Consider the following 13,154-nt stretch of genomic DNA (forward strand, 5'->3'; position numbering starts at 1 on the left):
AATCTGGGTCTTGGTTTTTTTACTTACTAGTATAAGGAAATAAGAAAATCAAGTTTGATATGTTTGTTTTGAAGTAGTATTGGGGGTTTTGTTGGGGATTTTTGCATCTATAGCACTGGTTACTTTGAATAAATAAAAGATTTCTGTAGTTGCTTCCTTTATCAGAAAAGACTATTTGAAAGCAGACAGCACATTTTTTTAAAAAAAGATCTTATTTATTTATTTATTTGACAGACAGAGATCACAAGTAGTCAGAGAGAGAGAGGCGGGGAAGCAGGCTCCCCACTGAGCAGAGAGCACAACGTGGGGCTCGAACCCAGGACCCTGGGATCATGACCTGAGCTGAAGGCAGAGGTTTTAACCCACTGAGCAACCCATGTGCCCCCAAACCAGACAGCATATTATTCCCCTGCATCAGAGAACACCTTTTCTAAATGTTGGGGGAGGGGTGTCCGGGTGGCTTAGTCAGTTAAGCATCTGACTTTGGCTCAGGTCATAATCTTAGAGGTCCTGGGATCCAGCACCCTGGCAGTCTCTGTGCTCAGCAGGAAGTCTGCTTCTCCCTCTCCCTCTGTCCTTTCTCCAAATTGTACTCTCTCTTTTAGGTAAATAAATTAAGTGAAAAAAAAAAAAAGAATAAATGTTGGGGAAAATCTTCATAGTTGTTAATCAGAATTCGTGTTTAAATCTTATATGCCTGAGGACCATTCTGGGTTTTTTGTTTATTTGGTTTGTGTGTGTGTATGTGTGTTTATACTTAAAATATATATGTGAATGGTTTTTCTTTTTCAACATTCACCAAAACAAAAACAACATTTTATAACCACAGATAAGCCTGTATTTCTGGGATGCCATCATTTTCAGCGACCTAAGAAATAAATCGCTTCAAGTTAAATTTAAACTTTTCCTGAATCCTTAACCTTTCAAATTTTATAATTACTTGGACAATTTAAATATAATGTAAATAATTTAAATTGGATAATTTAAAAGCAGCCACATCAGAATCCATATCCATATCCACAGTCACATAAATGCAATTTAATTTGCAAGATCCCTGGAAGGAAAATATTGTCACTGCCAAGAATCCCCACCCAAATGAGAAAACTAGGCAAGTCCTGGTGTGTTTTAGTTAAGTAACAAAACCTAGTTAAATGGACATTTAAAGCTTCTTCCTAATGAACCATCCCTTAAAAAAAATTATTTGGGGCACCTGGGTGGCTCAGTGGGTTGAAGCCTCTACCTTCGGCTCAGGTCGTGGTCTCAGGATCAGGCCCCGCATTGGGCTCTCTGCTCAGTGGGGAGCCTGTTTCCCCTTCTCTCTCTGCCTGCCTCTCTGCCTACTTGTGATCTCTCTCTGTCAAAATAGATAAATAAAATTTAAAAGAAATTATTTGAGAGAGAGATAGAAAGAGAAAGAGCATGAGCAGGGGGAGAGGCAGAGAAAGAAGCAGACTCCCCGCTGAATGCAGAGTCCAACACGGGATTCGATCCCACGACACTGAAATTATGACCTGAGCCAAAATCAAGAGTTGGGTACTTAACTGACTGAGCCACCCAGGTACTCAGAACCATTCCTTTTCAAGAAGTTGAAATCCCTGTGTTGTATGGGCTGAAAGGTCATGATTCATAGAATGTCTAAGACTTTGTTCGTGAAAACCTAATCATAATCAGATGGTTAGAGATGCTGGCAATTTAGGACCTGTAGGAATAAATGGGTGAACAAACTTCTGTAATTGAAAAATTCTTGACCTGATTGGTTTTTGTTTTTACCCCAACCCATTCCTTACGTGGAGGCTTAATCTTCTTACTATTTGAGTTACTGGTTCAGCAGAAACCAGGGAAAACAGTAACTTGGGAGTCATAATGTTATCCAGCTGCATGTTGTTTATTGTAAATACTGATAAGTTGTACTCAATAAATAGTTTTATATTTTTTTAAAAAGTGTTGTATTCCGTGCTATGATGAACAGGGTGAGGGAGGTCCCAGGGCAGAGACTGGCCAGGACATAAATGTTAGTTATTATTATTGCTGCTGCTGCTGTTATTGTTATTATTATTATTCCATTACATACATTAGTTACATTTCTAAATCCATTTTGTTGCGAGAAGAAAAATAAGACAAGTGAGAGGAGAGGGAGAAAGCACAAAAGGAATAAAGGGAAGCTAAGTGGGACAGGAATGAGGAATAGAGAGTGCATTGAACAGAATGAACAGAAAAACCAACAAGGAGGAGAAGAAAGAGAAGAAAAAGAGTTGATGTTAGAAGCGGGGGGTGGGAGGGAAGAAGAAAGAAATGCTAGAATGGAACTCAGAATTATTGCTCGATGGACTTGAAAATGGCTATTTTGGGTATCGGTGAGCCAATGGAGTTTTCAGGACATTGTTTGAGAGTAGGACTAGTGCCATCATTGGCCAGACCCATACAAAATGAAAATGCAGGCCCCTTTGTTCAGAAATTATTAAGAATTACAAGATGGAGGGGCCCCTGGGTGGCTCAGTGGGTTAAGCCTCTGCCTTCAGCTCAGGTCATGGTCTCAGGGTCCTGGGATTGAGCCCTGCATCAGGCTCTCGGTTCAGCGAAGAGCCTGCTTCTCCCTCTCTCTCTGCCTGCCTCTCTGCCTACTTGTTATCTCTTTCTCTCTGTCAAATAAATAAATGAAAATCTTAAAGAAAAGGAATTACAAGATGGAGATGGCAGAGCATTAAGCCAAGAGCAACCACATTGGTTGCATATGATGAACCAGCCCTGTCTAAGAGCTTAGCACACAGCCTGGCATACAGCAAGCATTTAGTAAAAATGGTTGTTGAATGAACGGAACCTGGGGCTAATTACTTTTGAACTTCTCGGAGGGACTGGCCCATATTTCGGATGAACTGACTTTATTTGGCTCCAATTTCAAATTTCCTTCTATTGTTCTCCGCCACGGGGTCCAGATCTTTATGGAACAACAGACTCCTGGACATAGTTTTCACAGCAGGAATCCTCTGAGGCCTGGCAGGGCTTGGTTCATATCCTCTTGCACTTACATAGTGTGGCCACTTGAGGTCACTGCACCAACAAGGCAGAAGTTGGAGGACTGGCCACCGCCCCCCCAACCGCATCGTGATGGCCCCAAAGAGTGAATGGCTCAAAGGCACCAGGAAGGTTAGTTATTAAAGCCAGTGTATAAAAACTGCCTCTCCTTTACATTTTGATACAGTTCTACAGTTCTATATGTAGGGCTTTTAAACTCCTTATGAAACATCTGAACAATGTTAGCCAAGTCTTGAGAAGATGAAGATCAGGAAGCGAGCTCTAGGAGTGGGGAGGAGAGTCGTTGTGTAGAGATGTCCTACCTTATGAAACATGGTTCACCATGTCATGCTTAACATCAGAAGTATCTGGATGCAGATCATTCACTTCACAACTATGAACTGTGCTGGACAGCCAACAAAACAGACATTGTCTCTGTGCCAGGAAGTAGAGAGAGACTCAGTGATCTGTTTGCCTCCACAATATGTGCCTCAGAGGAGGAACATTGCCTCCAAAGACAGCAAAGAGGCTCTTGACTTGTTTGAGATCCGGAGGGATCACTCAAGGGGATATGGAACCAAGAGTCTAACACAAAGACATGGTCCCGTTTCTCTAACAGGAAACAAATTTCAGGCAGTTTCCACCTATCGAGCATTCAAAAAAATGAAGGGTAGGTTCAGAAAATTCTGATATAAAACAAGAATACTTGAAAAAAAGAAGAAAAAACCCAGGATACTTGGTTAATGATTAGAAAAAAGTACATTTTTGTGTCTGGTTTGTATTTGTATTTTATCAAAGAGGAAGCTGAATTCTGGGCTTCCTGGTTTCAAAATACATGTCTGAAATAAATGATAGCCCTGGTCTCTAATGCTAATGCTAATTGAGCTCTGGGCTAGACATTATGCAAATATTATCTCCTTTAATCCCCACAAAACTTGGTGAGCTAGGAGCTGTTACGTCTCTAATTCACACTTGAAGAAACTGAGGTTTAGACAAGTTAACTAGCTCTCTGGAGGTCCAACATCTAGTAAAAGATGAGTTGGAATTTGAACCCAAGCAGTTAAATACCAGACTAGGGCAGCTGCCTTCTACTACCTTTTTCTGAGGGAGGAGCTTTGCCAAGATAGGTTATGAGCCTGCAGACAAGTGGCTCAAAGTAGAAGTTGTTAATGACGAAGAGTGTATGTACAGGTTTTTTTTTTTTTTTTTTTTAAAGATTTTATTTATTTATTTGACAGAGACAGATCACAAGTAGGCAGAGAGTCAGGCAGAGAGAGAGGAGGAAGCAGGCTCCCCGCCGAGCAGAGAGCCCGATGCGGGACTCGATCCCAGGACCCTGAGATCATGACCTGAGCCGAAGGCAGCAGCTCAACCCACTGAGCCACCCAGGCGCCCCCAGGTTAAATCCTTACTTTGAGGGTTAGTTTTTTACTGGACACAGAATGCATCTCCTGTCCTGCCAGTCTTCCTGGTTTGCCTTTCTCCTCCCAGGAGTCCTGAAGTGAGATTTTGAGTGGATCTCTGAAAGTCAAAATCTACTGACTGCAAAATAACCCTATATCCATGTGCAATCTGCCTGTGTGTGCCCCACAACCCTCCAACCTCCTTAGACCAGACTGGTTAAATCATCTATCCCGTGCATAAAACAACACTGGAACAAGCTTCCTTGCTGACTTTTTTTTTTTTTTTTTTTTAAATGGGAGAAACAGGAACTGGTTGATAGCTCCATCTTCTTCAACTCACTAGCTGTGTGGCCTTGGGCAAGTGATTTAATTTCTTTTTCTTTTTTGAAGAGTTTTTATTTACTTATTTTTGAGGGAGAGAGAAAGCATGCATATACAAGTGGGAAGTGGGGGGAGAGGCAGAGGGAGAAGCAGACTCCCCACTGAGCAGGGAGACTGACTCAATCCCAGGACCCTGGGATTATTACTTGAGCTGAAGGCAGACATTTAACCAACTGAGCCCACCCAGGGGCCCGACAAGTGACTCAATTTCTTTTTTTTCTTTTTTTTTTAAAAGATTTTATTTATGTATTTGACAGAGAGAGTGAGCACAGGCAGATAGAGAGGCAGGCAGAGGCAGAGGGAGAAGCAGGCTCCCTGCTGAGCAGGGAGCCTGATGTGGGACTCGATCCCAGGAGGCTGGGATCATGACCTGAGCGGAAGGCAGCTGCTTAACCAACTGAGCCACCCAGGCGTCCCAAGTGACTTAATTTCTATAAGTCTGTTTGCTTATATTAAACTGGAGATAGTGAAAGTACCCCCATAGGTTTAAATTAGATTTCAGGAAAATTAGTGCTAATTAAATTCTAAGTTAAATTATTGATTAAGTTTGTAAAGATTAAATTAGATGATACAAAGGGCTTAACAAGTATGTTCCATATATAGCTGTTGTGGTTTTATTTTGGTCTATAGCTGAAATTCTTTATATTTTAGAAATGTATCACTTAGAATAGGATTAGAATAAGCTTTTTTGCACATTTATTTGTTATATCTATGTCTGAAGTTAAAAATATATATAGTTATTTAGAACACTTAGCTTTAAATTCTTAGCAAAAACCTTCAGATGCTAACAGAACTGTCAGCAGTCACAAAGGGAACCAGCAAAAGCTGTTTCAGAAGGAGAAGTGGTATATGGACTTCCTTCTGTCTTGACTTGAATTGAGGGGAAGATACTGCTGCTTATGTTGAAGTAATCTCTATGGGCAGGTGTTGAAACAGGCCTGGAGTGAAGAGTGCCAAAGCAGGGCTGGCTTCCCAGAAGAGGGGCTAGGTTTGGGATCATGTCAGGATTGGTGAAGAGAAGAAGGTCTTGGGCAATGAATGCTCAGAAAAGGAATGTTCCATCAGGAAAGAGTCACCAAATAAGAAGGTGGCCTGTGCCACTTGCCCTGCTCTCTTCACCTTGCTTTACTCATCAGAATAATGAATTCTGGCCATGCACATTGACGGAACTAAGATGGTCTGCTATTTCCTGCAGAGAGAACTGGCTTCCTCTTCTTTTTGTAGGGCGATATAAAATTTGTCTTCATTTCATATGTTTTGGTTTCAGGCTCGATTTTCAAAAGGTTTATTTTCTTCTCTCAAGAGCTGAACCTCCAATTCAGATGTGCTAACACCAGGTGCTTCGATCCTTGTACATTCAGTCAGCTAAGAAAAAAAACTCAGTTTTTTACTAAATAGAAACCATAGCATGAAGGGCCCAAACAGTGGGGGCCAGGTACTGGGGTTTGGCTTGACTGAAGGATAAAATTCAACCATGGTGAAACCAAAAGTCTATAGATACTGTTTCTTGGATTGAAGCCCTTGATTTAAGTAGGGATCATGGAATTTGAGGTACACATTTTCTGTTATAATGACAGATTTCTATTAAGGCAACTGACAACAACCCTATAAAACGTTACATTTGATGTCAGTATGTATAGAGCAAATTTGAAAAAAACTTTTCACAATTTGATAATTGTTCTAATTCCGAATTGTTACCCATCACAGATTAATCAAACTCCTACCTTATCCTCAGACCTGTTTGGCATGCTCCTTTCTAACTCATCCTGAATTCTTTCCAATGGCTTCCGAGCTTCAGCATTGTCTGGTTTCAAAAATCCCTCCAGCATTCTCCCATTTGCACCAAAAAAAAAAAAAAAAGTCAACTCTGAACTTAAGGTCTTTAATGTAGTGTGACAGTGTTGGAGAGCTCAGGAAGAGATATTTTTGTTTTTGCATATTCTTGCAGCTTGAGAAAACAGGATTTCCCAGAGAAGCTCTGGATTCTTCTGTACCACTGAGACAGGCTTTTGATGGGGTTCTTGGTAGAATGGGCAGTTGGATATAGCAGAGCTTCCTTAATCTTCCAAGCCAGTATGTACTAAGGTCAGTTGCATTTTGATTCCCTGGGGCCAAGGGTACAAAAACAAACAAAACTCACAGATGTATGAAAAGGAACTAATCAAAACAACTGCACACTATTAAAACAGTTGGTAGTGGAGCAGACAAATGTGCTAAATTGAATCTGGAGTTAGAGAAGGTTGTGATTAGATAGGGGAATTTTTCTTAAGGAGATATATTTGAGTTGAATTTTCCAGGGAGAACAGAAACTTCAGAATAATGGAAAGGAGGGCATTTATATATGTTAATAGTGGTTATTATACGTGGCAGGCAGAATAATGGCTCCCCGAAGAGGTCCAAGTCTTAATCCCAGACCTGTAAATATGTCAGACATCACAAAAGGGAGGTTGCACATGTGATTAACGTTAAGACCTTAAGATGGAAGTTTGTCCAGGATGATATGGTTGGATTCAGACTAATCACAGGGGTCATTAAGAGCAGAGAATCTTTGATGGCCTCTGTCATCAGAGCGAGATGTGACTAAAGAAGATGTGACTACGGAAGGCTGGTCAGAGAGATGCAATGTTGCTGACTTTAAAGACTGAGGAAGGGGGCTATAAGCCATGAAATCTGGGTAGCCTCTGTAAACTGGAAAAAGTAAGGAAACGAATTCTCTAGAAAGGAATGTAGTCATACTGACACCTTGATTTTAGCCCAGTGAGACCCTTGTTGCACTTCTAACCTACAGAACCTCAAGATAATAAATTTGAGTGTTTTAAGGTATTAATAAGTTTGTGGCAATTTGTTACAGCAACAATAGAAAACTAATATAATATGAGACAGGGATATGAGGTAGACACTACAATTGTGGTCATTTACAGATGGGGAAACTGAAATAGATACTAGGTTCTTGCTCAGGGTCACTCAGCTCTGAAATGAAGGAGCAGGGAATTAAATTGAAGATACAAGTCTCCAGAGCTCATGTAAAACCACCTCCCAGACATTTTTGTGGGGAGGAGGATGGAGGCAATCTTCTAGTAAAAGCTCACTGAAGGGGTTAAGTTACACAGCTGGATAGTAAGGAGCTTGGTTCACTGGCAGGGTAGTTCAGAAACTTGGGTTAATGGGGACCGGAAAACAGTTGTCCCTCAGGGTTAGGTTTGCACTCCCTGATTATCTTCCTCAGTTGGTGCTTTGGTCATGACAAACTGGTTTACTCAGTGTCCCACAACAAGTCATTAAACAGGACTCTTCTACACTAGCACTTTGCGAAGCCACTTCCGCTTTCCCATTTCTCTGATGCCTGCCCTTCTCCAGAGCTCCCACCCCTCCTCATCCCAACTGCAGTCCCTGGAAGGCACTTGGGTTCAAGGATTTTAGGGACTAAGGCATGAAATCACACGTTGCTCTGGACCTCTCATGTAACCTTGCCATATAGTGTCATAGTTTTTCGTCACTTAATTTTCCTGGTGCTTAATGACTTATTTCCAAGGTGACTGGCCACTGTAAACTTCCTGCAGGGAGAGACATCAAGTCACCCCGAGCTGTAGTCATGGTCGTTAACTGGGATTTTGCTGCTACATTCCTAAAATAAAAATTACTCCCACGCACAATTTTGAGTTTCTGGTGTGTACATTTTCCTTCTCTGATTCTCCACCTCCCAGTGTACATCACCTCCTTGTTAAATGTTCCCGTAGCTTTTGCTGTAGATCGAAGGTGATTATTTCATTGTCGACCTGCTTCATTACTAAGGTATCTCGAGCGCATTAGCAGAGTCTGGCACACACAGTACAAGAAGAATGTATGGCAAAGCCAGGCCAGTCACTATATAGCAACTGGGAGCAAGGGGAGGGGGAGAGCGGAAGGCAAAGTGTCTTCATTCCTCGCCTCGGCCGGCAGGACCCTACGCTCTGACAGGTGCTAGAACTGAGACCGGGGTCCGGTCGCGTGCCCGCAAGCTTCCTCCCACACCCTCCGCGCGCCCCCGCGCTGTCTCCGCCCTCTCCACGCCCCCTCCCCGTCCCCTTGCGCGCGCGCCTCAGGCTGCTCGCCCCCGCTGTCCGCGCGGCGCCGCGCCTCGCCGGCTCCTCAGCTTCCAGCCAAGATGGCGGAGAATGGCGATGGTCTGGGGACTGTCCCGGAGCATGAACGGATCTTGCAGGAGATTGAGAGCACCGACACCGCCTGCGTGGGACCCACTCTCCGGTAAAGCTCACATCCCCCCGGGACCTCGGGCTGCCGCCGCTGGCCGCTCATCAGGAGCCGAGCTGGGCGTCCGTCGCCGGCCGCGCGCCGGGCGTACCGACAGGTGGTGCGTGCGGAGGCGGGCGGGGGCGCTCCGGGGCGGTGGGCCGAGACCTGGGCCTGCCCGGGCGGGGAGGGGAGGAACGGGCGGCTGCACCTGTCGCTACAGGCCGCCTCAGCCCCGGGAGCTGTCACCACGCAGCCGGTGGGTGTGGCCCCGGTGGCGCCTTTGACCCGGGGAGCCGCGGCGCCGCCGGGCCCTGACGGCCTGGGTCCCGAGGACGCGCCTTGGGCCTCCCGGGCTCCCGGCGGGGCTGAGGGCGGCTGTGCTGGGGCGAAGGTTAACCGACAGCAGTCGGCGTGACTGAGATGCCGAGGCGCCCGCAGGTGGAAACCCTGGCGTGGAGGGCTGCAGCGGGCGTGGGAGAATTGAAGTTGAGCTGGAGTCGCCGGCACCATTATCCCTCAGCGCGGCCGGAATGGGCGAGAAGGGAGCGTGCGCTGGCGGGCAGGAGCTGATGCTTAAGAGCGCGCCAGTGTGACCGAGCGCTCGCCTGGCGCGCCTTCTGGAGTGTGGGAAGCTTTTACTTAACGAACATTTGATTAATTTTGCATTAACTTTCCCGTTTATTTTGAAAAAGATCTTCACCTTTTAAAAATAATACTAGATAATGAATATTCCAGACTGAATACCTGTTGCCCTAATAGAATATTAGCTGGACACTGTTGTGATCCACTAGATTAGGTTAGGCATTCCCACCAAGAATAAATGCCTGTTTGGGGGTGCCTGGGTGGTTCAGATGGTTGGACCTCTGCGTTTGGCTCAGGTAATGATCCTCAGGTCAGGGATCGAGCCCCACATTGGGCTCTTGGATCAGCGGGGAGTCTGCTTCTCCCTCTCCCTCTGCTTCTTCCTCTGCTTATGTTCTCTCTTTGTCTTCTTCTCAAATGAATAAATAAAAAAATCTTAAAAAAAAAAAAAAGAAGAAGAAGTGTTTCTTAGGGGCGCCTCGCTGGCTTAGTGGGAAAAGCACGCTGCTCTCGGTGTCATGAGTTCGAGCCCTCCGCTGGGTGTAAAGATTATTTACAAATAAACTTTTTAAGAAAAAGAAGTACCTTTTAAATGTAAAGTTTCAGCTTTCGTATTGATGGTGAAATTGTTATTCACATATGGAAGTTAGAAGTGATTGTGCTTTAACATTATTTTCTTCAGGATAGGCTTCCTAGAAATGAAGTGCTGTATGTTTTGTGGACCTGTGGATGTAGTATCAAGTGAAGCTGTTTCAAATTATAATGTAAATTCACCTTGCCCTGAGATTCCGGAGTGTTTTGCACGGGTCCTACCGCTGACGAAATGTGTGGTCATGGACAAAATCATTTAAGGTTTCTGAACCTCAATTTCCTTATTCCTGTACTTGGGTAGGGGGTGGGTCTTTAGAAGCCCCGGATATTAGAGACCTTGCCTATTTGTTCACTACTGTATCCCTAACACCAAGCATGTGGTAGGCACCTGATAAGTTTTTTTTTTTGTGGTTTTTTTTTTTTTTTTTTTTTTTTTTTTGGTCACATGAAGTTCTAGCTGTGATATGATAGGCGTAATTAGTACATTTCCTTAATTTTCCAGCATGATGATTTCTTTTCATAAAACTCTGGTCATTTGGTAATGAAAGTAGAAATCATAGATCAAAAGGAAGCTTTGTTTTCCTGACTGCATAGTGAAAGTTAAAGAGTACAGTATGTATTATAGTTATCAGAACAGCCAATTTTTGAAAATAGTACAGGTTATGAAGGAGATACTTCCTCTTGGGAAAAAATGCTAGGCATTATCTTTGAAAAGAGATGAAATTAACTTAGAAGAAAATTTGAAATATATTGAGAGATTTTTGTGACATAAATAGAATATATGTGTTCGCAGTGTTAATTCTGTTCTCTTTTGCTGGGCAATTATGTCACCTCCTCACTTTGTTGAAACCCACACTGTTTTCTTTGGCCAACTCCAGTGACTCATACTTATCCTATATATACACTTGTCATCTCATTTATAAGCAGACTTTCTATACACACATAGAAGGCACTGGTAGCAAGCCTTTCTCTTGAATAGTGTTTAAGCTATTACTGTTTTTTACCTAGGTTTCACTAAGTGCTAATATTAAAATTTAAAAAACCCTTTTATTGGAAAGTAAAAAGTAGAATAGTGTGGAAACCATCATGAAGCCATCATCTGGCTTCAGTTCAACCCCCAGCCAGTGCCATTTGATCTGCTCCCGTCCACTCTCCCTCACCCTATATTATTTTGAAGCAAATTCTGGACATCAATTCATCTGTAAATATTTTAGTATTAAGATTAATTTTTGTTACTTCCCACTTATCTTTTAGCTGGCCTTTTGGCTTATGATGTTGTTACCATTCTTATTATTTTTTTTTTTCCTCAGTGGGAGACTTTTTCAGTTGGATCTTTTCCTGATTTACTTTTTATTACTGATGATTAAGTGAGAAGCATGTTACCTACTTTTCACAGGGCCTGGCATACAATATGGTTCTTTGACCATAGTGGAATTAGATTAGAAATCAGTAATAGAAAACTGGAGAATACCCAAATACTTGGACACTGAATAACAGACATCTAAATAACCCAAGGGTAAAAGAAGAAACCAGAAGAGAAGTTTAGATAGTATTTTTGAACTGAATAAAATGAAAACGCGTTAGAATTTGTGGGGCACAGCTAAAGTAATACTTAGAAATTTATAACATTGAACATCTTTACTGGGAAAGAATGGTTTCAAATCAATGACCTCAGCTTCTAACTTAAGAAACTAGGAAAAGAAGAGCAAATGAAATCCAGAAGAGCCAAAGAAAGAAGCTGGTAAAGAAAGGAGATGGTAAAGATTAGAGTGGAGATCAATGAAATAGAGAAACAAAGTCAGTGAAATGAAAACCTGGTTCTTTGAGATCTGTAAAACTGATAAACCTCTCAGAGAAAGAAAGGGAGAAGATGCCAATTATCAGGAGTTACCAATTCCCGGGGCGCCTGGGTGGCTCAGTGGGTTAAGCCGCTGCCTTCGGCTCAGGTCATGATCCCAGGGTCCTGGGATCGAGCCCCGCATCGGGCTCTCTGCTGGGCGAGGAGTCTGCTTCCTCCTCTGTCTTTGCCTGCCTCTCTGCCTACTTGTGATTTCTGTCTGTCAAATAAAATAAATAAAATCTTTTAAAAAAATGAATTACCAATTCCCGATACTGTATCAGAATGAGAGAGGTAACATCGCTGCAGATTCTGTAGCTATTAAAGGAATATTATGAATAATTTCATACCAATACATTTGACAACTTAGAAAAAATGGACAAATTCCTTGAAAGATAACAAACTGTCAAAATGATTACCCCAAATTGATCTTTAGATTTGGACAATCTCATTCAGAATCCCAGCAGAAGGTTTTGTTGTTGTTGTTTTGGTAGAAATTGACAAGCTGATTCAAAGGTTCATATGGAAATGTATAGGACCTAGAAGAGTCAAACTGACTTGGGAAAAGATGAACAGAGTTAGAGGAACTACACTGCCTGCTTTTAAGGTTTATTTGTAAAGCTATAATAATCAAGCCAGTGTGATATAAGCATCAAGATAAACAAATAGATCAGTGAAACTGAATAACAGAATCCATAAATAGATTCACACATTAATTAGTTTTTGACAGAGGTACAAAGGCAGTTCATTTGAAAGGGATAATTTTTTAAAATAATGGTTAAACAGTTGGATATCCATATGCAGAATAATGAACTTTGATCTATACTCTACACCATATTTAAAAAGTAACCCAAAGTAGATCATAAACCTAAACATAAGATGCAAAACTATAAACTCTTAGAAAAAAAAAATCTTTGTGACTTTGGTTAGACAAAGATTTCTTACATGCTTTTCCAAAAGCATAATTCCTAAAAGAAAAAAAAAAGATAAATTGGACATCAACATTGAGAACATGTGGTCTTCAAAGATACTGTTAAGAAAATGAAAAGCCACAGACAAGTAGAAAATTTCTAAAAATCACATGTCTGATTTTAAAAAAAAGTTGTGTCCAAATT

General features: G+C 42.2%; 1 protein-coding gene across 1 annotated transcript in view; it reads left to right on the forward strand.

Annotated features, from left to right (window-relative positions):
* The first annotated feature begins 8,910 nt into the window (after positions 1–8,910).
* The window catches only part of EXOC6 (exocyst complex component 6), a 231,158-nt gene continuing 226,914 nt past the window's right edge, over positions 8,911–13,154 (forward strand). Inside the window, exon 1 of the mRNA XM_044240115.1 lies at positions 8,911–9,041. Coding sequence (XP_044096050.1) covers positions 8,941–9,041 — 101 coding nt within the window. The 5' untranslated portion in view covers positions 8,911–8,940. The remainder of the gene's footprint in view (positions 9,042–13,154) is intronic.

The sequence above is a fragment of the Neovison vison genome, chromosome 2 (genome assembly GCF_020171115.1).
Source record: "Neovison vison isolate M4711 chromosome 2, ASM_NN_V1, whole genome shotgun sequence".
NCBI lineage: Eukaryota > Metazoa > Chordata > Mammalia > Carnivora > Mustelidae > Neogale > Neogale vison.